The 24324-nt window shown below is 34.0% G+C and overlaps 5 protein-coding genes across 7 annotated transcripts; 2 read left to right on the forward strand and 3 right to left on the reverse strand.

The window, feature by feature from the left end:
* Positions 1-750: 750 nt before the first annotated feature.
* LOC108851900 (uncharacterized) lies at positions 751-2124 on the reverse strand. Of its 2 annotated transcripts, none has more exons than XM_057007630.1 (6): positions 1919-2124; positions 1582-1676; positions 1377-1487; positions 1188-1281; positions 1020-1137; positions 751-926 (listed from the first exon to the last, which is right to left on the reverse strand). In XM_057007630.1, the coding sequence occupies exons 2-6, from the start codon at positions 1589-1591 to the stop codon at positions 873-875; spliced, it is 387 nt and encodes a 128-aa protein (XP_056863610.1). In that variant the 5' UTR covers positions 1592-1676; positions 1919-2124; the 3' UTR covers positions 751-872. The 2 variants fall into 2 exon arrangements, with proteins under 2 accessions (XP_056863610.1, XP_018480877.1); XM_018625375.2 differs by having other exon boundaries at positions 1188-1302; positions 1919-2122.
* Positions 2125-3461: 1337 nt separating this feature from the next.
* LOC108853720 (mitogen-activated protein kinase kinase 1) lies at positions 3462-5962 on the forward strand. Its single transcript, XM_018627154.2, has 8 exons — positions 3462-3667; positions 3910-3994; positions 4084-4218; positions 4303-4527; positions 4613-4795; positions 5249-5472; positions 5555-5600; positions 5688-5962. The coding sequence occupies exons 1-8, from the start codon at positions 3597-3599 to the stop codon at positions 5784-5786; spliced, it is 1068 nt and encodes a 355-aa protein (XP_018482656.1). The 5' UTR covers positions 3462-3596; the 3' UTR covers positions 5787-5962.
* LOC108853719 (protein phosphatase 2C 56) lies at positions 5912-8145 on the reverse strand. The gene is made up of 4 exons (XM_018627153.2): positions 7190-8145; positions 6805-7095; positions 6594-6699; positions 5912-6523 (listed from the first exon to the last, which is right to left on the reverse strand). The coding sequence occupies exons 1-4, from the start codon at positions 7637-7639 to the stop codon at positions 6165-6167; spliced, it is 1206 nt and encodes a 401-aa protein (XP_018482655.1). The 5' UTR covers positions 7640-8145; the 3' UTR covers positions 5912-6164.
* A 5896-nt stretch (positions 8146-14041) lies between these two features.
* LOC108851575 (beta-galactosidase 12) lies at positions 14042-18742 on the reverse strand. Of its 2 annotated transcripts, none has more exons than XM_018625028.2 (18): positions 18467-18742; positions 18112-18207; positions 17896-18008; positions 17747-17813; positions 17568-17660; positions 17250-17396; positions 16590-16678; positions 16341-16446; positions 16172-16256; positions 15971-16089; positions 15727-15888; positions 15477-15664; positions 15259-15368; positions 15071-15180; positions 14869-14979; positions 14643-14753; positions 14351-14556; positions 14042-14273 (listed from the first exon to the last, which is right to left on the reverse strand). In XM_018625028.2, exons 1-18 carry the CDS (start codon positions 18638-18640, stop codon positions 14159-14161), a joined length of 2202 nt encoding a protein of 733 aa, XP_018480530.2. In that variant the 5' UTR covers positions 18641-18742; the 3' UTR covers positions 14042-14158. The 2 variants fall into 2 exon arrangements, with proteins under 2 accessions (XP_018480530.2, XP_018480531.2); XM_018625029.2 differs by having other exon boundaries at positions 14043-14273; positions 15477-15658.
* On the forward strand, positions 18730-21374 carry LOC108849995 (uncharacterized). The gene is made up of 3 exons (XM_057006795.1): positions 18730-18744; positions 19158-21268; positions 21344-21374. Exons 1-3 carry the CDS (start codon positions 18730-18732, stop codon positions 21372-21374), a joined length of 2157 nt encoding a protein of 718 aa, XP_056862775.1.
* The last annotated feature ends 2950 nt before the right edge of the window (positions 21375-24324 follow it).

A 24324-nucleotide genomic window follows, 5' to 3' on the forward strand; every position in this document is an offset into this window, starting at 1 on the left:
GTTCATAACACTCGAACCGAGAGGAGATTGGGAAACCATAAATAAGAAATGTAACTAATCAGAAAAAGATTTTTAATCTTTGTTTCCAGATTCTTTCTTCTTGTCTGCAGCTTCATCACCTTCCATCTGAGGTAATCTCTGCAACGAAAGGTTTGAACAAGAAAACAGAAATGAATATCTCCGATCATCTCTCCGATCCTATATAGGGTATTTCTAACTAATAAGAGAGAACAGAACAAATGTTTGGTTCAGCTAGACATTTCATCGAACATGTTGCATGCCTTCAAAAAAAAGACAACTTACGAGATCTGGCTTGTATAAATTGTGGACGACGGAGGCTCCACCGAGAAGTGAGGCTACAACGACGATGGTTGACAATGATAGCGACGGAGTTCCGGTCGGTATCTTCCCCCCAAACCTTTTGTTCATCTTGTAGTAGCCTCTTCTTTGAACAACCGCGACCATACACTATATTAAACAGAAGCTTTATATATGTGGCGCGTGAACGTCAACTTCCACAATTTCGTTAAATAAATTAATGTAATTCCAATATCTACTTGGTTTGCTCTCTACCGGCTCAAAACCGAACCGCAAAAACCAGATTCTCTCATATCACCTCAAGAAACATAGGAAACAATTGCTCATTGTTGAATGTTGATTAAAAAAAAAGGAAACAATTGATCATTTATTTTGTTTTCATTTGTTCTCTGTACATAAATTGAAGATTGTGAGAAGAAAATTATACAGAGCTGAGAAAATATGAGGTATATAGTATTTATATTGAATGTACAGACACAAACATATCTAAGTCCATCCTCTATATCCTTTTTGACAAGAAGGGGACCAAAGATTATACAAATATATATCTCAAATTAAAACCACTTGAAAGCAAAAATCACCATTAGCAAGAGGGAGAATCCCATAGCCTGCATGCAAAACATCACAAGATCTCATCATCATCATCATTTCGTTTGAAATCTCAAATAGTAAAGAGAAGAGAGAGGGAAAAGAGGCATTACAGTGATTGCAGAAGCAGCAAGTCCGGCTCTTTCTCTAGGATCCTTGCGGTAGTTGTTCCCGAAATAGAGACACGTCGAATAGTACCACAAGAATGGGAACACAAAACCCAGGAGAAAGCTGTCAATAGATATTTTAGCAGGTAAACAAAAAATGAGAACTCTACTCACGAGAACCATCCAATTCCGCAACCAAAGCATGGAAGAGGTTTATCATAGGCTCCATTTTCCACATCGTCCACGTCTTTTACAAGAGTATATGTTCCTTTTCCACAAACCATAGCATCTATCATAATGTCTCTTAGTTCAATAAAAGATGTCTGAAGGTGTTAAAATCTTGAAAGAGTTGAGAGATGGTACCTTTAATAGCAGAGTAATAATATATAGCAGCTGGTGTCATGAGACTAGCATGTTTATTATCACCCATGGTATTCACCAGCTCTGCATTTCCATCTTCACGCTCTTTAACATCTACAAAAGTGGTCAAAACTGATTAAACTTGGAGGTAGTCATCACTTGAAAATCACTAAGACAAGAAAAGAGAGACAGAGTCAACGCAGTTTACTTTCTGCCATATGTTCTTCAGTGAAAAAGAGCGTTGATGATTGCAAAGCTCTCCTACTTATGAGTTAGTTATGACCCACAAGATCTTCAAATTGCCTGCAATAATACGAACTACAGTGAGAAACCATGAAGGTGGATTCAGTCGGACAGAGTCTAGACAAGACAGATGCTTCGAGCGAAACAAAACCATGAAAAAAACAGGGTTCAGATCAGATTTGTAATGAACTACTATAAACCTACAACTAGCAACTACAAAGTACAATCCATTAAAAAAAAAAAAAGTACAATCCATTGGTTTGAATGATCCATCGCTCGGCAAGTAAAAAAAGATAACTCACCAGAAAATTTCTAGAGCAGAAACTCGAGAAAGAGATTGATTGCAAGAGAAGAGCGGATATAATAACAAAATCTGGAAAGAGGAGACTCTTTCTTCTTCGACTTCGTAAGCGTTAACTGCGGAGAGAGTGTCAATAAAAAAATTTTCTTACACCAAAAGCAACGTTGTCTTTTTCTTTTACGTATTAAGGAAATTATTCTAATTCATACGCAATAACTCATTCTTCTAAGACTGTATATTTATTTCGATCTATATATGTCATAAAGTATGTTGTTTTCGTTGTTAGATTATGTATTTATCCCCATCTTTTTTTTTTGTCAACATATTTTTAGATTATAGATTTGTTTTTTTTGTTGAACGAAATATGATTTAGATTAAACGACGGAAGGTTACTCTGTTTCTCCAACAGAGGATTGCAGAGAATACAAGGTTAAACCATTTAAAATTTAAAATTTAACAAAAATATTTTTCACATGTTTTCTTACAACAGTGACTATAAATATTTTTTATTTATTTTTCAGATGTTTTCTTACAACAGTTACAAAAAAAAATATATATATATATTTTAAACTTTATACTGCTATTCGTGTCTTCCACTGCTCTGAAAAAAACATGTGTTTAATTTCCTTTTTGTTGGAAAGATGAAAGGATTGGAGAAATATAAGTACTGTATATGTATCTTGGTTTCTTCTTTAGTTTGGCAACCTTTTTGACGAACTTTCCTTAGAAAACACTTTTTTCAAACGAACAAACAAACGAAGCATCAGCTTTTGCCCAAAAAGGTTAAAAAAAACGAAGCATCAGTTTTGCTATAATTCAGACAGCATCTCTTATTTTTTTTTGTCAATTTGACAGCATCTCTTGTTAGACCATTCTTTTAAGACTAGTTACCGCGTAAACAGTACCAATTCAGATTTTTCGTTCGTTTTAGTCACAAATACATTAATAGAGATTTAAGTCCTTACATCTATTCATTCCCTATCAAAATCATGTGGAATTGTCCATCATGATCTCGTATATTGTGGATCAGATAATTACAGAATAGTTTAATCAAACTCTCAATGAAAAATAATTGTTTTAAGAATGCTTGTACCATTTTAAAAAAAAGAAAGAATTAGGTAATAGGTACAACAAATATTAAATTACGTACAACTCATCACTACCAACACAATCAAACTCTCAATGAAAAATAATTGTTTTAAGAATGTTTATTTATTTAACTGATCATGGCGATTTAAATATTATTGTATTTTGTGTGTAAACAATAATTAAAATCAAGAAGCTGGTATATAATAATGCAAAAAAAAACAATCTGACAACCAGAAGACCATTCCTCTGAAAAAAATAATCATAAGACTAGTACAATTAAAATAATAATCATCATTAGCCTCTCTTCTTTGTCTTAAAGGGAACATTGAAAAGTAGGAATTTGAAAACGTAATAATGTTTTTTTTAATCGGTTGGTAATAAAATAAAATGAAAATTAAAAAAGGAAAAAATATGAGTCAAGGAGAAGTCAACGACCATATAGTCTTCGTCTCTTCTTCTTATACATAGTAGTGAGCTACACGTCGTCAGGCTAGTGTTCGTCATTCTTCTAATATCTATCCCTTTTCTGACCTCTCTGACCTCTGCTACTGTGTGTTCGTTCGTGTTGATTTGATCTCTCTAATTCAGACATGAAGAGAGGCAGCTTGAGTCTTAATCCCATCTCTCTCCCTCCTCCTGAGCAATCCATCTCCAAATTCCTGTACCTACCTCTCTCTCTCCTCTCTTCTCTGTTTTTGGATTCTTATTAATGTCAATTTTAATGTTTCTGGTGATTACTTTTTTTATTCTTCGAATTTAGATCTCTTGTTAGGATTTGACGAATCAGAGCTCACTGTTCTCACCTTTTTAGGATTCGTTTTTCATAACCAAAAGTGATTCTATTGTTTAAAGATTGTTGGACTATGTTTCGATGAGTCTTTAACATAGAAGAAAATGGTTTAGAACACAGAGCGGAACGTTCAAGGATGGGGACCTTCAAGTGAACAAAGATGGAATCCAGACAGTATCTCAGTCTGAGCCTGGAGCTGTAAGTCTCAGCTTCTTCAAACATGAGATCTCAATCTCTTCTCTCAACACTACTATCAACGAAATAAATTGTTTCTTTTTTTTTTGTAGCCACCTCCTATTGAGCCATTGGACAACCAGTTAAGTTTGGCTGATCTTGAAGTGATCAAAGTCATTGGCAAAGGAAGCAGTGGTAGTGTTCAGTTGGTTAAACACAAACTAACTCAACAGTTTTTCGCTCTTAAGGTTCTGCTTTGTCGGTTACTTCTTTTTCCGAGTGTTATTATTATCTTGTCTGAACAAAAGATGACATTATATATATATTTTCAGGTTATACAGTTAAACACAGAAGAATCTACATGTCGATCGATTTCTCAGGAGCTGAGGATAAACTTGGTCTCGCAATGTCCATATCTAGTCTCATGTTATCAGTCTTTCTATCATAACGGTCTGGTTTCAATCATATTGGAGTTCATGGATGGTGGCTCTCTTTTGGATTTGTTGAAGAAAGTCGAGAGAGTTCCTGAAAACATGCTCGCTGCCATCTGCAAGCGAGTACTCTACACAATCTCTACCGGTTTCTGTTTTAACTGCTCTTGGAGAACACATAACTAAGCTCTTCTTTTTTTTTTTTGCGCAGGTGCTCCGAGGCTTGTGCTATATTCACGATGAGAGGAGAATCATTCATAGGGACTTGAAGCCTTCTAACTTGCTAATCAATCACAGAGGTGAAGTCAAGATCACAGACTTTGGTGTCAGCAAGATCTTGTCTAGCACAAGCAGTCTAGCTAATACCTTCGTGGGCACACACTTGTATATGTCTGTGAGTAGACCTCTCAACCCCTCACCAAACATGCATGAAACCAATGTTCAAGAAATCATTAGGTAGTTGATAACTAATCGTTAGAGGACTAACAATTAGATAAGATTATTTGGGCTTAAGCATTAACAAATTATTATTTTTCTATATATTTTACATTTATATTAAATATTTTAGGTTTTTTGTTTTATTACAAAAACTGTTTTAAGTCATAAAATACAAAAAAAACTAAAAAACAATTATGGATTTAGCTGATAGTACTGGTCGATTTAATAGATTTAGACCAATTTAGATCGATTTAGAAAGATTTAAGTAGTCGAAATCAGATTTTAAGAAAATCGTTTCGACTACTACCGATTTGGCACCTAAACCAACTTTTAGAACAGCAAATGAAACAGAGTTAAAAAAAAAAACAGATTTTATACAAATTACCGGTTATTATCATCTGTTTTTCAGCCAGAGAGAATCATTGGAAAGGCATATGGGAGCAAGAGTGATATATGGAGCTTGGGACTGGTTCTGCTCGAATGTGCAACTGGTAAGTTTCCGTATACTCCTCCTGAACACATGAAGGGATGGACTAGCGTGTACGAGCTAGTTGACGCCATTGTTGAAAACCCGCCTCCTCGTGCACCTTCTCATCTGTTTTCTCAAGATTTTTGCTCCTTCATCTCGCAATGGTGAGACAGATTATTCAAACCGTTTATGTTATGTTTCTGTAACGAGTATGCTTCTGATATGATGCATTTATAACTTGTGTAGTGTACAAAAAGATCCAAGAGACAGAAAATCTGCAAAGGAGCTTCTGGTACGTAATCATACAAGAGTCTCTCTGTATCTTTCTTAGTGTAAACCACTCCTTAACAACTTTATATTTTTTTCTTGCAATTCTTAGGAACATAGGTTCCTCAACATGTTTGAAGATGTGGATGTGAATCTCTCGTCTTACTTCACCGCCGCAGGATCTTTGATTCCCCCACTTGCTAACAGATAGTTGAACGATCCTTTTAAGTTTTTACACCAAGAGATATATATTTTATATCCACACTGGAAGAGACGATTTTTACGTTGTGACTTGTGAGAGAATTATCTTTTTGAAAATATATTTTCATATGCAAGTATTGAAAATTATTTGGATAAATAATAAAGTATATTGCAAGTGTGTAACCATATTACAATTAGCCCGGGAAGAAAAATACAAGGGGCTTTTAGGATGCTAAAAAGAAGAGCTTAACACTTTAAGCTACATTATATCATATGATTATAAATTTATAACATGTTAGTTAAAAATAATTTAGAAAACAAACACAAATTATGACTTTCAAAGACCCCATATTCTTTGATAGAAAATAAAGACAAAAAGACCTCTCTTTCAATTCAAGGGTTTGCTCTTGAATTTCCTCTGAGGCTTCAAATCAACCACCACCACAGTGATATTGTCTTTGCTCCCTCTCTGTAACGCCAGTTTTGACAAGTACTCAGCTGCCGACATTGCCGCCGGATCTTTCCCTTCCCCTCTCCTCTCATTCGTGAGCAACGACGCATCTCCAGCCACCGCGTTCTTCTTGTGCCACAAGAGAATCCGCTTCCGCGCCATCTCACACGCTTCCTCATCCGTTATTACATCCCAAACACCGTCACTCGCCAGTATCAGACAGTCATCTTCTTTAACTCTCCTCACAGCCGTCACTTCCGGATCAGGAATGATCGATGGTTTCAAGTATCTATCGCCTGTCACCCAATATATGTTTTGTAAGAAAAATGTTTTTATATCAAAAAGACAAGAACCATTGTTTCATACCAATGGATCTTGACATAGCGAGAACACCAAAGACACGAGCTCCGTTCCATCTGATCACTTTCCCTCCGGCGGCTTCAATCCTCGCCGCTTCATCTTCTCTATCCGGCTATATAGATATATGCACACATACGTTAGTAATGGATTCTAAAAAACTGAAACAACCAATCTAAACTATTAGATCCAAACTGTTTTTTGTCGGAAAATTGCTTACTTTGTGGTCAGTGGATAAAGGGAGAGCAGTTTTGCCACGGCAGAGAACGGCTCTGGAGTCACCACAACTCGCGACGAAGATATGAGTCGGGAAGACTACGGCGACCACCGACGTTGACCCAACAGTCTCCGGGGCCACTGACTCGATCTCCGAGTCAACGCGGAGGAACGAGTTGAACAAAGCCCTCTTCCACTTCTCCTGCCACGTGTCACCATCGCAGAGCATCGGATTCTCCTTGGCGATCTCCTCAGCTAAAGCCAGATGCATCCTCTCTCTGCAATAGTCCGCAACCTACACAACACAACACAAACCCAAACTGGTTTGACTTTTCAACGCAATTATCGGATCTGGTCGGAATGTACGACCGTTGACTTTTTTTAAATACCTGAGAACCGCCGTGTCCGTCGTAGACGCCGAAGAAGTGAGCGGTTGACTGAGGATTGAAACGACCGTCAATCAACGAATTGGTCGGAGATTGAAGGAATCTAGGTATGGTGGAGACAGCATCTTCCATCTCCGGTCTTCTCCCACAGATCGAAGTCACTCCGTACAAAGGCACGCTCTTGAACTCGAACAGACTCCTGCTCTCCGTTCTGCTGATCATCATCTTCGTCGATCTCTCGTCTGAGCCGTTGTTGATCCCTTCTCCGGCGACTATCTCTGACGATTGAGCTCCAGAAACGGAACACGAAGTCTCCTCGCCGTTGTTGTCGGAATCTTGAGCTGAGTATTGGTCGTTGCAGTAGCCATTGCCCAACATGATACCTGCGAGCTCCATCTGGGTCTCGGGGAATGGCATGAAAGGCATAGCAACCGCCGGAGACACTTCCTCCATTGATGTATAGAAGAAAAGCTTTAATGGAAACAAAAATGAAAAGTCGACAGATTTATTTTTTCTACAGAAGATTTTGAAACTTTATTAGAAGCTATGTAGACAAGAAACCCATGACTCCCTCACCAATAAAAAAAAAAGAGAGAAACTTTTAGCTACCGCAGGAAACTGATGATTCACCAATTTTCCCGGGAAAAAATCAACCACAATGCAAAAGATTTTTTAAAAAAAAAGAAAGATGAATGAATTCAATTCAATCAGGGTTTCCTAGATTGTGGGTAATTCGTTACAACCTCTTAATGATATAACTCTGTGCAAATTTCTCTCTCTCTCTCTCTCTATCACTTCAATTAATTCCTACAACCTAAAAGTTCAAAAGAAGACTCTGTTCTTTTCTTCTTCTTCTAAAACTTCACGTGCCTTCTTCTTCACAGATATAAAGAGAAATAAAGAGAGAGGAGGAGGATGAGATAGGTATGCAAATGCAACAAGGGGAGAGATGTTTAGGTTGATGTATTTATCTATATCTATTCTATTAAAAGAGGAACATTCTGAAAAAATCTACCTATACAAAGTTACTGCACCTATTCATTTAAATAACAACTATTTTGTCTTACCATATATATTATTAACCCAACTAACAAAATAAACCGTATATCTAGCTAACAATATTTATTACGCCTAATTAAAACCAACAAGATAAAACTTCATACTTTGTGTTGACCACGATACTATGGAACACAATATATGTTTTTTACCATACAATCTAAAGTTTATTATTCATTGAGTCAATCGATATATTATAATCTTATTGCTGTACAATAATCAAATCACATGTATTCCTCTCTTTGAACAAAACACGAAGACGTCAAAACTCTGTTCAATAAATGTTCAGAGCAGATCATACCATAATTTTAGGGGTGGGCGTTCGGGTACCCATTCGGGTTCGGTTCGGCTCTATTCGGGTTTCGGATTTTCGGGGTCAAAAATTTCAGTCCCATTCGGATATTTATAAATTTTGGTTCGGATTCGGATCCTTGCGGGTTCGGTTCGGGTTCGGATAACCCATTTAAATTATTTTTAAAATTTTAAAATTCATTATATACTTTAAACTACACAAAATGTAGAAACAAAATAATATATTACATATAAATTTGAATAAGTTGTGTTCAAATACCAAAAAATAATATATAAATTGGTTTGATTTGAATATATGGATAGAGAATTAATAAATATTTTAAATATTTTTGGTGTTTTGAGTATATTTTAACTATTTAGAGTTGTATTTTTGACTATTTGTATATATTTTCAAGTATTCTAAACAATTTAAAATATCATGTATATTTTGGATGATTTTTAATATACATTAAATCTAAAAATATAAGTAGATTAATTATTTCGGATACATTCGGGTACCCGAAATATTTTGGTTCGGATCGGATTCGGTTTCGGTTCTTTAATACCAAAAATTTGAATCCGTTCAGATATTTAAACAATTTTGGTTCGGATTTGATACTATTTTTTTGGATCGGATTCGGTTCGGTTCTTCGGGTTCGGTTTTTTTGCCCAGCCCTACATAACCTTAATGAAAGAAGCCATTCATTACCGATCTGCCACAATGATTGTTCATATCAAATCATACCCTAACCTCGATGAAAGCGTACACATTCATTCTCGATCAGCCAAAATGATTCAGAGCAAAACCTAACATATATTATATCATTTTGAAACAAACTAATCCGCCAACATACTGTATCATTTTGAATCAAGATAATTAAGAAAATAGTAGAGCTAAATTCGTTATATAACAAGTATATTCTTTAATAAGGTTCTTAGTTCGATCTTAAGCTGGCAAGTACTTCATTCATTCGTTCATTATCATCGATCAAATTTAAAATCTGTATTTAGTTATGTATCGTGACAAAACTTTAACAAATAGATTCCAGTATATATATCGTTTTGAGAAAGAGTTTATTCAGTATATTGTTAATTAGAATATTAAATAAGATTTTCGAATAATATTATCTACCCTACTTTAACGGAATATATTATCGAAACAATATATGTTCTATATGATTTAAAAACAGAAATCTTAAATCTTGGAATACTTGATCTACAAGTTTAGTATTAAATACCATACATTATCAATTTGTGTACAATCTTGGAATACTTGATCTAAAAGTTTAGTATTAATAACTATACATAATCAATTTGTGTTCAAAAAATCTGTTACCTACAAAATAAAACATGTAACAATATTGTATTTTTATATTTTTTATTCTTTATCAAAAATAAAAATATTTTATATTATTAGTTAGATTTTCTGTATTTTGAAAGTTAATATACAAGAAAAAAAATTGTTAGTTGAATTGTTCACACATATATTTATTTCGGTTTACTAAAATGTTCAAAAATATATATACAATTTTCATTTTCTAATTTAAAAACATTCCGAATTACCACGTTAGCTCGACTCTGTACATACCAACATTGTTTATTTCAATAATGTTTTTTAAATCGTCCTTTCCTAATCATGATTCTGTTTTAAATATTTTGTGTATAAACCTCATCTTATAAAACTTCATTAAAAACAAAAAAAAATTACGGAAACAAACCCGCGCTTTCTAAGCGCGGGTCAAAATCTAGTTTTATTATGTTATAAAGTCATGTTCTATTGTCTATTTATTTTTGTTTTTTTTTTGTTTTTGTAATAAGGGGAGATGTTTCGTTCTTGAAATTTTAAAATCATAAAAGATACTTTTTCTGTGTTCAAAAAATCTTGTAGTGTTTTAATTGGTAGTTTTTCCAGCCACTCCTGAATCAATATTCTAAAACCAAAAAGCCTATCTTATTTTATTAAACAATGTATGATTCTGTTACAAATTTTTAGATATTACTGTGAAAACAAATAAATTAACTTCACAAATATCTATCTAACCAGAATATTACAATTTAAGAATAGTTTTATTTGCATTATGTTAAAAACTGCTTTATAAACTATTAATTTTATATATAAAAATTACATGTTCTTTTATTATCACGTCTTTAATATTTAATTTCAAATTTATAATAATCATTGAGTTTGAGAGTTTCACAACAAAGTTTGTTTATCATTCATCACCCCTAGGATTCAATACCTTTAGTTGATCAAAAAGAAGTCCTTAAAAAAAACAATTTTGTCCAGAATATTATGGTCCAATAGTAAGGATATATTCATTTCTGTATTTGGGTTGTGAACTCGAATTTTGTCGGAGGTAATTAATTCATGATTTCTGGACACTATACGAGTATAGATTCATGTTTTATGGTTCATTTGCATACCTAGATGAAAAGTTTATCCATAAACTGTATTTTTTTTTTGAAATTAGTCTGGATCATTTTATAGGTATGAAATATCCTCGGGTTAATAAAACAAAAGCAATAGGTTTAATGAATTTATTGTAATAGTATATTTTAGTAGATGACTTTCACTAATAGACTTACGTGTCAGATATCGATTTAAGTCTTACAATATACTTATTTGTCATAAATACAGATATAATCCGAAATACACGAAAGTTTATTCGTAACATCTAACCTTTGGACTAAATAAACCAAACATCATATTCGTGTACCATTAAGAAATTAAACTGCAAAATAATAATCAAAACTTCTGTCATTTTCAGTATAAGAATAATATTTTATCCATATAATTAAGATAAGAAACGAATTGGATGTTATTATATTCTGGAAAAATGGAAGACCACCGGTAAAATATCTTAATAATTAAAATTTAAGAGGAATCATTACATTATCATTTTAAAACTATATAATTTGTAAATCTTTTTTGGTCAAACTTCAAACTATAAGGATTGTTTGTATACATCTGTTAGCGTAGGAACAAATTATATTCGTAACCTTTATAATTGAATCTTTAATCCACTAAAAGTCCATATATAGAATGGTTCTGTACGTTGATAAAAAAAAAGAATGGTTCTGTACAACAGAAAGAAATTGGTCTTTGTATTTTCCTGAAAACATCAAGAAAATAATATCGGGCTCGCAATACAAAAATACGTTGAAATCTACTTGCAACCATTTTATTTTGAAATGTTACTTACGGAAAATAGTGATAGAAATCCATTAATTCGACCCTAATTACTCTTTCTTTGTATTGACCAGAAACCCAACTATTTATATGGAACATATTTCTATCACAATAAAGAACAAAATCATAAAAAGAAAATAAACGTGAATAATAACGGGTCCCACGTTTAGCGGTAAACCGGTGGATGATCGACAGGTATACGAAGAAAAAGTCCATTTTGGTGACCTAGAGAGTGTGACGTATACGGTTCGAGATGTTAGATGAGTGAAAAAGATTCATTGCACTGACAAAGACAACCCATTAAATTCCGTAAATATCTTGTCTTTAAACTCTCTCTCTTATTCTTTTTCTTTTTTGTAACATCTAGATCGATTATTATCGATTAATTATGCTATTACAATGATGAGAATATTACAAAAACGATTATACAGCCGACAATTCTACCATCTTGTGAGAATACACGCCTGATTGTACCTCTCCGAGTCGTTCTATGAGATCCATGTTCGATGGTACGCCCTGCACCAAGCTGAAGATCTCCTGTAATCCGTTTCTCTATAAACTGCATAATTTGGTATTTTTCCTCCGGGTATAGAAGCATTACATGAACCCTTAGTCAAACCATTAGACCAATAGGGCTTTCACAGAACTCTTATTCTTTTTCTTGAATCTTAATATCTCAAATAAACAATACTATTATTGGTTGTCAACAGAACCTTGCTGTAAAACATATTTTTATTAAGTTCCATATGTTTTGTGCCACTTGTGCTGATCTTTTTTGGACAATGTGTATATGAAATGGAAATGTGAAAGTTGATACTAGAGTATGGGCAGCGAACAAAATACCCAAGACACCTCAAATTCAATGAACCAATATAATAAAAAAGTTATACAACAACATAGATATTTTGAAATCAGTATGATAAATACGAGGCTCTTATATATCTTAGATAAATTGAGAAGATCGCCGAAAAAACATGTACAGTGGACGGATGTTTTAATTTATGTTTGCTTATTTCTATGTCAATGCTGCTAGTGTTGGCCATTCTTCCATGCGTTTGATCACCATATATTAATTTCGAAAGCTTATAGAGATAAGCATCAATATGGCCAGGTTATATATTATTTCCCTATACTACTAGTTCATCATATCGACATGTCTTCTCAGTTCAGTGACAAAACCATAGAAGGATCGAGAAGAGAGAGAGACCTGAAAGTTGGTGCTGAGATCTCCAGATATAAAACCCAAACTCCCAACGATTGGTGCTGCAGATGGAGATTAGATCGCGAAGCAAGCATATGAGATCGTGAAGGAAAATTGGAAACTTTTTATTTATGTTTGACTAAAATGGTTTGGATTGGGTTGACTATTTACTCATCTGAATCCAAACCATAATTTCAACCCAACTTATTAAACTCACTAATTCATAAAAGCGTAATTTTCTCAAATATTTTTTTTAGTTTTTATCACAAAAATAGTTCTAAAAGAATAAAATGATCAAAATAGTTCTTTTTTTTTTTTTGAAATTTGAAACATCATTCCCAAAACTCACCTCTTAATTCTAGACCCTAAATTACATTAGTTAACCCAATCAGTGTAAATACATATGTTACTCTTCAATAACATTTATTTTAGTTATTCTTTTTGAGGTTATTTTGTGAAAATAAACTTAAAAAGTCTATCTAAAAGAATTTATCTTCATTTTTTTTGAACAAAAGAATTTATCTTCATATAAAATCCATTTATCCATTGATATCTAAATTTGTAACCCATTAAAATCCATGGGTTCGATGGTTTATGTTGATCCGTTAATTTAAACTCATTTTGACACCTGTCTATATATATTGATTAAATTTCCATATACAAATTTTATGTTATCATTAGACTATTTGATGTATAGAAAATATGTACCATAAATATAAATGAATTCCTATGTGTAGAATGACAAAACGACATCAATATATTTTGCAATATTAAAGACAACACTTCAGTGTGAATAAAAGATAAATGATACAATATATATATTTAAACACAGTACAATATATTGTTTATATAAACTTTATATAAACTATTATTAATTTATGTTTATTTTGGAACCATATATGTACATAAAAAATTTCAAAGATATATTTTATTATTTTATCTAATTGCATCATGTTCTCTCCGTTTTTAAAAGATCCACGTTCTCGAAAAAACCTTCGTTTCAAAAAGATACATTTTTTGTGTTTTCAATACATTGATTAATGACAAATTGTACATTTCAAAAAATATAATTATATTTATTAAAATCTTATTGGTTAAAAATTATAGAAAATAGTTCATTAAAAAAAACAATGATTTGGTAACTACAATTTTATGTTTTTCTTAATATGTGCGAAAAACTTAAAACATAGGCACAAACAAACAGCTTTTCATCCTATAAAAATGGAGTCAGAAACTATTTTTTGCCTGTTCTTGTTACAAGGGAGATCCCATTGGGGTCACCACCCCACTCCTCGAGTACAACTATAAGGTTTGCAGATGGTTTCAGCCACGAACGAGGCACATGGTACCTGAAAACAAGAGGACCCCAAAAAATATTAGATTTGGCCTAAAGAAGAAGAAGATTCTGTAGTTTTTCCTAACTCACCATCTTTGGGAAGCTTCCCCACAGTTACTCAAACATTTCTTCTCGGTGAAAGTTCCAGCATAGCTGCAGCGTTCGCATTTCCCGCGAGCTGTATATGCAGGCCAGTGTCGTCCTATGTTCTTCCCGTTTATCCAAATTTGGCCTTTCCCCATCGTGTTCATGTCCAAAGCCAATGGTTCACTCCCTGATGGCATGTCAAAAGTAGTCTGCAAAAAAAGATATGGTAAGATTCCCTCCTTTCGACCTAACTTGGTTGGTACGCAAAGTTCATCAATACTTGTGTTTCTCTTACCTTGTACCAGGTCAAGGGTTGTTTCTTCGCCAACAATGTTCCTTCTTTCCACTCCACGGTGGAACTCCCGGTTACTGTATGAATGCTCAGAGCCTCACCCTTGGTACCAATCTGCTTGAATAACATAAAGAAAAAGACATGTTTATTTCATTGTTATTAGGATGATTGGTAAGACTCAGAAGAAAAAAACAGAGCTAAGTTATTTGCTTTTGAATTTCAAAACCACCTTGTAGGACCATTTCCACTTAGACATGTCCCATGTTCCGGAGTTAACTCCCTTGAGTGTGACTGGGCCAATAATCCCAATATTCCAAGTCTCATAATGAACACCAACATTCTATGATCAGTAAAGGAAGACAAAAGAAAACTCAGAATGTAATCGTTTTGTGGGAGAGAAACTAAGTAATTAATTCATCTAGAGTTCTAACCGGGAGACCAGCTGCTATACTCAACAGGGCAAGTTTGTTGACTCCTGCATGTAGTTTTATCTTCTGACTAAATGTTAGCTTTGGGTTCTCCAGTGATCCGTAAGCAGTTCCTGAAACAATGAAAAGTTATTTTTTTCTAACAAAAGACAAGCTACCATGATGTTGAGTTTGACCTATCTTAACTTTACCTGCAAGCTGTCCATTAACAAATACACTAAGAGCATGACCAGCTGAGTCAATACTAAGAAGAGGGTCTTCACCAGTCTTCAAGAACTTCTCATCATCACTGATCGCAACGCTGATTATATATATTTTCAAACAGAACCAACCATGAGTTCCTCCCATAAACTCAGTAAAGATAGTGAGGTTTCAGCAAGTCGAGAGTTTATAAAGTATATTTACTCACTCTGCTAGATACCAGAGATAGTCTGTCTTGTCTCTGGTCATGCTTATCTGTTCCACAAGCCCTTCTTTGGCAAACGTACCATTGTTACTGTCGTATGGAGAAGGAATCTCTTCGTTGTATGATCCCCAAGATAATTGTGTGTTTGTGGGAACCATCTTCATGTGTATGCTTGGTGTACGGACCTGTACCTTGTAACTCAGAGTTCACTCTCAGTAATCTCAACAAGGTAAGCTTTGTATGTTGATTTTACCTTTGCAGTGTTGTAGTACTCGGTTTTGCAATCAGGTAGAATACTGATAGACCAAGGAGGTAGATCATATGTTGATCCCCCGAACGAGACTCTTGCGGCAGAAATATTGTTGTAGTTTGAGAGAAAAGCAGCGCAGGATGACTTGGACTTGTACACATGAGCCTGAAATAAAAAACAAAAACGTAAATAATCTTTGAATCTTTTTCTTCTCCTCATGTGTATTAATTTGTACTGTATCCATTACTTCTAGTTTGTCGCCTAGCCATGTGACTGTGGGATCAACAGAGACCAGTGCTGGCTCACAGAGCTTGATCACCTTATGTAACTTTGTCAAGTGACTATACTTAGGTTCTCTCGGTAATCCTTTTGACCACATAACCCAAAAAGAAAAACGTTAGAAAATGTTCAACATTGTTTGTTTTCAGGTTATGAGAGTTAAAATTACCATATTCATCAAGTGGAGCGTCGTAATCATAGCTAGTAGCGATGAATTGACCGGCTGTTCTGTCGAAGTTTGTTCCTCCATGATACTGTTTTAACAACATTTCTTAACTCTCCTTATATATTTAATAATCAAATCTTCTATTTATCATTCAAAAGAATAAAGAAGTTACCATATAGTAATTCATGAAGGAGCCACCGTTGTGTATGAAGCGAGCCACAGAGAAGGCGATGTCTTCGGCTGGTCTATACGGTACCGCACCTCCAAACTCGGTCAACCTTATTAATAATTTGCAGATTCACACACAGATTATTTTTTTGAAGTGAAACATCCCAAAATAAATGGATTCACGGTTTGGATATTTCTTTTTTAAAATGGTTGGTTTAGATATTTGTGTGGACTGTTGTGTTGTGTGACTTACCAACTAGTCCAGTTCTCGGTCCACATCTTCGGCTTGTTATCCGACTTTGGTTTAAAACCCTCACAATAAAAACCATTGCATGTGTTTATCTATTGAGCAAATACCCAAAAAATGAATTAGTGGTGATAGATTTGTAAAAAGTTTTTTTTTGCAGTGTCTAGAAAAGTAACCGAACAAGAAAATAAATAAAGAAAGATGATTCGATCTATAGAACACAAACACAAAAAGAGATTCAATAATTCAGACATACGAATAAACAAACAACTTCTTTTGCTTAAAGAAAACATATATAATAACTATTCGGTATGTGTATTATTAAGCGGAAATATAAGAGAAGACAAGAAAATGTTTTTTAAAACCAAACTTCTTTGCTTAAAGAACATATAACTAGAAAAAATGAAATACTAACCAAAGTTCTTCTTTAACTGAAATAATACAAGAACAAGTAGGTAATTATATGATATTATAAATAAAGATTTAAAGAGACACAACATAATATAAAAAGTATTTGCTTTCTCTTTTTATTTTTTTTTAATACACGAAAACGGAAAAAGTTCTTATTTTGCTTAAAGAATATAAAACCAGATAAACAAAAATAAAAGCAGATGTGTAATAATTAAAGGGAGAAAATTGAAAGAAAATATAAAGAAGAAAACATACAATCGAATCAGGAACATCTTCATCTTGCTTGCACATAATCCATGGGACGCCTGTAGAGAGCCCTTCTGCCATTTGAGCTGCCCATTTTGTGTATGCCTTCCCTGGTGCTCCTATCTCCCACTCTACTGGTCCATACTCATTCTCTACCTGCCCAATTTTTTTTCCATATTTTATACACATGCAATAAAATTCTAAACTTTTTTTTTTGATAAAATTCTAAACTTTGACAGTAAAATATCATTCCTTTTTGTCCGCTGTCAACACTAAAGAATATTTTTTTTTTCGTTTTATCTAATAACAACAAGAAAACATACAAACCTGTGACAGAATGATGGGTCCTCCTTGAGTCTCAAACAAATTTTCTTGTTTCATCATTCCCACAATCTTCTCAGTGAATTTTTGCATTGCAGCCTTTTCATTATAAGATCAATTGATTTCAAGTTAGTAATTACCCCCTAAAATTGGAAAGTTTCTAGAGGAAAATGAGAGTTTAAAACCTTGAAAGGTTCATTGTCAGTCCTAAAAGCCATACCGGAAACATATTTGAGCCAGACAGGAAACCCTCTAAAATCCGTTAAACGTATTTGAATAAATATAGTGTAGAAACAATACCACAAAATTTATTTATATTAAAGCATAAGGTTACCCAAAGTTCCACTCAGCACAAACGTAAGGACCAATTCTGAGATGAACGTAGAGACCAGCTTGTTGTACCAGCTTGATGAACTTAACCAGATCATATCTATCCTCAAAATAATACTAAACCAAAGAAAAAAATGAAAAGCTTTAATCACGGGTTATTATTTTGGATTATGAGAAACAAAGAAACAAACAATATATTTGTTTAGTTTTGTAGAATCACTTGTCCAGGAGAAGGTTCATGCCCATTCCAGAAAACATAAGTCTGTATTACATCCAGGCCTCCTTCTTTGGCCTTCTGTATAAGATCAGGCCACATCTGCATATAAAACAGAGCATTCTCAAGATTTGCATATAAGAGTATATAATTTGTAATGCAATAGTGTAAACTATAAGCAAAACCTGGAAACGCCCATGTGCACAAAAAAACTTTGGGAACAAGGATTCATTAATAACACAAAAAAATCATAGAAAAGAAAAGAACAAGAAAAATATAATTGGATTCAGCATAACTATACTCCATACATATATATCATTAAGAGGTTGTTTTCTACATAATTAAAAATGTTGAAGAATACCTCAGGTGTGCTTCTTGGGTAGTGAATGGAGCCAGATAGAAGGATCCTTCTCTGACCATTGATGATCACAGTTTTACGATCGTAAGTTACTGTTGCTTTGACCGAACAAATCAACGATGAACAACAAAGAATCCACAGAAAAACCCATGCTTTATCCCTAAAGTTAAGCCCCATCTCTTCCCGTATTTGCAAAAACCAAACCTTTGGATATTTTGTTTTGAAAAATTGGTAAGAAAAATTCCACCGAAAGTTTTAGGTACTGGATGGGGTATTCGTGGGTTTGGAACTGATGAGGTTCTTTGAAGCTATTTATATAGTAAGGTTGATGCTCATGCCATCTTATTTAATTACATAAATCTAGAACCCATTAGTTACAATTTAATATTTTCCCAAAAAGCCCTTTCTCAAGAAAATATATTTGATTTCCCAATTCCTTTACACTTGAAAATAGAGTTTTCCATTTTTTTAAATCTGCGTTTATTTAATAAAAAAATATATAGAAAGATAAAAACTAACAAAAAAAATTAGAGCAGTCCATGGAAATATTGGCTGGCTTTTTTTTTTTTTGCTAAAGCAATATTGACTGACTTTTCTAGATTAACTACCTAAATAATTTTTTGTTGACAAAAAAAAACTATCTAAATAATTTTTAATCATCTAAAAAAAAACCACAATCGCTTTGATCCCAAAGATAAAGGGTGCGGATGAACTTGGGAAATTCAGACCAGTCTCTTGCTGCACCACAGTCTACAAGGTCATAGCATCTCTACTCAAGAAGAAACTCAAGCTCTTTGTCTCTGATGTGGTACAGAGGAACCAGGTGGGATTCTTAAAGGATAGGCTGCTATGCGAGAATGTCCTACTTGCATCAGAGCTCGTCACGGGATTTCACAAAAGAGGTCCCCTAACTCGTGGCTGCCTCAAAATTGATATCACAAAGGCCTTTGATAACCTTCATTGGTCCTTTGTCCTCAATGCTCTACGAGCCCTTGATCTCCCCGACGTGTTCCTCAACTGGATTAAGGAGTGTATTACAACTCCAACCTTCAGTGTGGCCTTCAACGGGGAATTGGTGGGATGCTTTGCTGGAAAGCGAGGGCTTCGACAGGGTGATCCGATTTCCTCACTTCTCTTCGTGCTAGCTATGGACACTCTGTCTAAGAAGCTGGACGCAGGAGCTATTGAGGGAAAGTTTGGACTGCACCCACAATGCGACGCTCCCCTCATCACTCACCTTAGCTTCGCTGACGACGTCTTAATCTTCTTCGACGGCAGTGAAGCTTCTCTTGTGGGCATCCTGGAAATCTTAGAAGAGTTCAAAAAAGTCTCGGGCCTAGGCATCAACCTCAGCAAAAGTGAAGTCTTCTTCGATGGTGGGAACTCTACGCTAGTGCAGGATGTTGTTGCCAGACTTCACCTAAAACAAGGCTCTTTACCGGTGAGGTACTTGGGAGTACCTCTCACAACACGCAAGCTCAGGAAGCAGGACTATCAACCGCTGCTTGATAATCTGTCAGCTAGGTTTACCTCATGGACAGTGAGACATCTCTCCTTCGCGGGCAGGATTGAGCTCTTAAAATCTGTGATTTATGCTGTCATCTCTTTCTGGGCAACGATCTTCATCCTGCCCAACCAATGCCTCAAGAAGCTGGAACAAATGTGTAACTCTTTCTTGTGGAAAGGTACTCCTGGTGATGCTAGGGGGGCGAAAGTAAGATGGGATTCAGTATGCTCTCTTAAGTCTAGTGGAGGACTAGGACTTAGGAAGCTCAAACCTTGGAATCAAGTTCTTGGTTTAAAACTGATTTGGCTTATCTTCACCGCTTCTGGATCGTTATGGGTCTCTTGGATCAGGCGCCACCTGATTGGCAATCAGGATTTCTGGACTTTGGACTCTGAAAACTCAGGCAGCTGGATCTGGAAACAGCTCTGCAAACTGCGACCCTTGGCTCGTCGGTTTGTTTACTGTCAACTTGGCTCCGGAATCACAGCACGGTTTTGGCATGACAACTGGACCGGAAATGGAGCACTGATCGATCTGACTGGTCCTCTGAGGCCGCAAATTGCAGGTCTTGATCTAGGTGCAACCGTTGCTGATGGAATTATTGACGGGAATTGGTGGTTGCACAGGTCTCGTAGTAGGAACCCGATTATCTGCCTGCTACGAGACTCACTACCACCTGTTGAACCCATCGCTCTCTCAGAAGTGGACGACTTATATCTCTGGAAAATTGGAACCGCCACTCCTTCTACATCTTTTAACACCGCCGCGACCTGGAGCTCAGCTTTCCCACCTCCACCACTTGTTAACTGGCACAAATCTGTTTGGTTCTCTGGTTCTATACCCAAGCATGCCTTTATAACATGGCTGATCTCCCTCAACAGACTCTCTACACGCGACAGGCTGGGGGAATGGGGTCTTGATGTTCCTTCCTCCTGCCTTCTCTGCTCGATGTTCGATGAGAATCGCCAACATCTGTTCTTTGATTGTGACTACTCAAAAGAGGTATGGTCTTTCTTCTCCTCCAAAGCCCATCTCACTCCACCTCTCTCGTTTGAAGATTGTTTGAGATGGATGAAAGACCCTACCACAGACAGAAATGTCAACCTCATCTTGAAGCTGGCTTTTCAAGCCTCCTGCTATGCTATTTGGAAAGAGCGTAACACTCGACTTCACTCGGCGGTATCACGTTCTGCTCAGTCACTAATTGCTGACATTAGGCTAACCATCAGAAGCAAACTGGATTCACTTTCCAGAGCTCAGCGAAACCTTCAAACCACTGTCTCCTTTTTGTCTACGTGGTTTGAAAGTGTTTCATTAACCTTTCTGTTTGGTTCTTTTGTTTTTTGGGTTTGATCCTGATCGCTTGTGATCAGTTGTATCTGCGCTGTAAGCCTGCAAGGCTAAGTAATATATAAATTGGAATTAAAAAAAAAAAAAAAAAAAAACAATGCGGATCCATAATTCTAGGATTTTATGATTTACTAGGTTTATGTATTGATTGTTGAATGCATATCTATTACAATAAAAGAGAATTCACAACCTTTATTCATGTGTAGTTTTTTAGAAATAGACCCTCACTAAAAATAAACTCTTAATAATATATCATTATAATATATATGAATCAACTCCTATAAATCAAGCTTGGTTAACAAACACATATTCAATCCTTAATAAATTATTCATATTAGATTATAGTAAATCATGTTTGCCACCTGCGAATAGAAATCATAATTTTTTTAGAAAACTTATTCAAGATAGCAAAAATTTAAAATGCAATAGTGGTGGTTCACTAGCAACGAAAGTTCAACCCATTCAAACCATCAATACAACAATGAAATCAATTCAATTTATAGTGACATTAAGATGATTAATTAAAGAAATAAAATTGTAAGTTGGAATTACAGCAGACTAATAAAATTGTCACGAACTTTCATCAATCATATACGTTTTCTACTAATGAAAAGTACTTTATATAGAGAAAGGAAGTAACACATGTGAAAACAAGATTTTTTTGGAAAACAATTACAACAGCTGGTTTGATTAGTTACCAGAATTTTTTTTTTTAAAAGGTATATATCTTTCCCTGTCGAGACCAAAGCAACGTTTTTTGCTGTCAAAATGCATGAGTCTGGCTTTTGAATTCATCTCCAAATATAGGAAATATACAGCTGATACATGCATTGAGACTTGAGATCTGACAGCAGATCAATACAAAGTGAAAATTTCACCAATAAATCCCTAAATATTATATCATCTCAACTTTTAACATAAGAAAAAGTAATTAATTAACTAACCTTGAATGTAAAATCGACAGATGAAGAAGATATATAGAACAACCGTTTGATAGATACAGAAGATTATGCGTTTTTTGATTAGCTATTGAAGTTTGTAAACTTCTTTCGGTGAGTATTGAAAAACAGAGAAGATGATGAGATTTTTTTATCACCCGCAAAGGACCTTCCACTAGGTAAAAAGTGGTTGGCTTTTTCCAAAAAAAATAGTTAAAGCTCAAATCTGTTAATTAATTAAATGGATTATGTTTATATATAGTCTGTTTCATAACACATAAAAGTTTTTTTATAGTAAAAATAAATTAAAACTTGCAATAATTTTAAAAACTAATTTTAGATATTGAAATGTTATAACTAAATGATTTTATGACTTTATCAAAAAACTAAAAAATATTGGGCCACTTTATATGTTTAGAAATATTTTAAAGAAAATATAATTGTTAAATATAAAATCTTGTTCACGTACAAATTTCAGTGTATAGCCATTGTTTAACTTATTTAGAAACATAAAATGGCTGTGTCAGATGTTGCCAAATATATTTTTTTTATACTATACACACTACAAAAATAATCAATAATTCATATACCGACAAAAATAATCAACGATTCATGTACCCGAAAGTTTTATATAATTATGTAACAAATAACATATCAAATAATTGAAACTTGATCATGTGACATTTTATATAATCAAAACAAAAGATTTATCCGATCTATTTGTAGATAAAACAAGAAAAATAGTAACCGCATTTTTTTAAAGAATACTTGACCCATAGTATATTTTAAAGAATACTTAACCCGTATGTATACTATTTAAATCTTTCAAACTTAACTTAAAAATTATATAGTTCACTGAAAAATGTCTAGTTAAATTATTTATAAATTTATACACGAAGCTTTAAGTTTAGTTTTTGTTAACTTTGTTATTTTGATAAATGTTTTATTATCTTTGGAAATGATAATATTTTAATATTTTCCAAATTCTATTTCTATTTATTTATTCAATAATGAAATACTAATCCAACAAATAAAAAATATATAAGAAGAAACAAACACATGAGAAATTTTGAAACAATCTATTTGATGGAGAACAAGTATACTTTAATGCTATTATGTTTGAACAACCTCAAATATACTCGATAATATAAATTTATGAACTAAAAGTTTAATTTGTTAAAAACTTTCAAAATTTGTGAAATTTTACAATATTATTGGAGGTGACAATAAAAATATTTTACCGATCTTTATATATATTTATAAGTTAAAAAATGTAATAATGATCCAAAAATATAGAAGAATATACAAATAAATGTGAAAGTTTGAAATAACATATCCAATAAAAAATAAACGGAAAAAATATTTTGTTTTAAAAAGTGATAGACACATCTCATCTATTATATTAATATATACCGAGATCTAGTGTTTACTTTATTTTTTGTACGTTAGAATGCATATGTTATCTTCTCCCAAGTAAAATATGGCAAAGCTTAAGCAAAAAAAGAAAAGTAAATATGAGAAAGTCAAACGAGATACCAGTCTTGTTGCTTTGGCCGGCTGACCTTGAAGTTGAACCCTTAGTAGCGTATCGGTGACCAGTTGAGTAGTTTACATTTTTTCTATTTCTTTACGATCTATTCCTCAAAAGATTTTTGAAAACACTATTTTTTCTTGTTTTTTTTAATTTAATATTTTACTGACGAAAAATCTACTACACATGTTGGTCACTAATCAGACGAACAATGTAGGGAAAGCCTACCCAAATCATATTGTAAAGCTAAAAACAAATTCCAAAAGAAAAAAGGAGGCTTTTTGGTACTTATATTAAATTAGAATCAATAAGTGAAGTTATGCAATGAGGTTTAGTTGACATCTGTGGTTGGTTGAGAAGGTCAAGTAGCCGCATTCCATAACTTAAGTTCGCTAACTACAAAGCGACTAACCAACCACAGACTACCACGTAGCTCTAGTTAACCAAAATCTTAACAACACTACCCTGTCCAAAACCACCCACCTCCCCTCGGAAAAAGACATCTCATATCTCAACACAAACTCTACGTGCAGTG

This window comes from Raphanus sativus, chromosome 4, assembly GCF_000801105.2.
Source record: "Raphanus sativus cultivar WK10039 chromosome 4, ASM80110v3, whole genome shotgun sequence".
In the NCBI taxonomy this organism is placed as follows: Eukaryota; Viridiplantae; Streptophyta; class Magnoliopsida; order Brassicales; family Brassicaceae; genus Raphanus; species Raphanus sativus.

Bases quoted from the DNA above. Each gene is read 5' to 3' on its own strand.
- LOC108851900 (XM_018625375.2), bottom strand. The intron at 1,138-1,187 runs GTGAGTAGAGTT...ATCTATTGACAG, and splicing joins TGCGGAATTGGATGGTTCTC to CTTTCTCCTGGGTTTTGTGT. The intron at 927-1,019 runs GTAATGCCTCTT...TTTTGCATGCAG, and splicing joins TTGCTGCTTCTGCAATCACT to GCTATGGGATTCTCCCTCTT.
- LOC108853720 (XM_018627154.2), top strand. From the start codon at position 3,597: ATGAAGAGAGGCAGCTTGAGTCTTAATCCCATCTCTCTCCCTCCTCCT. The intron at 4,528-4,612 runs GTACTCTACACA...TTTTTTGCGCAG, and splicing joins TCGCTGCCATCTGCAAGCGA to GTGCTCCGAGGCTTGTGCTA. The intron at 5,601-5,687 runs GTACGTAATCAT...TGCAATTCTTAG, and splicing joins AATCTGCAAAGGAGCTTCTG to GAACATAGGTTCCTCAACAT.
- LOC108853719 (XM_018627153.2), bottom strand. From the start codon at position 7,639: ATGGAGGAAGTGTCTCCGGCGGTTGCTATGCCTTTCATGCCATTCCCC. The intron at 7,096-7,189 runs GTATTTAAAAAA...TGTGTTGTGTAG, and splicing joins ACGGACACGGCGGTTCTCAG to GTTGCGGACTATTGCAGAGA. The intron at 6,700-6,804 runs GTAAGCAATTTT...ATATCTATATAG, and splicing joins CTTTATCCACTGACCACAAA to CCGGATAGAGAAGATGAAGC.
- LOC108851575 (XM_018625028.2), bottom strand. From the start codon at position 18,640: ATGGGGCTTAACTTTAGGGATAAAGCATGGGTTTTTCTGTGGATTCTT. The intron at 16,447-16,589 runs GTAAGTCACACA...ATTATTAATAAG, and splicing joins ACCGAGAACTGGACTAGTTG to GTTGACCGAGTTTGGAGGTG. The intron at 15,181-15,258 runs GTAAAGTTAAGA...TCATTGTTTCAG, and splicing joins TGTTAATGGACAGCTTGCAG to GAACTGCTTACGGATCACTG.
- LOC108849995 (XM_057006795.1), top strand. The intron at 21,269-21,343 runs GTTTGAAAGTGT...GCTTGTGATCAG, and splicing joins GTCTCCTTTTTGTCTACGTG to TTGTATCTGCGCTGTAAGCC.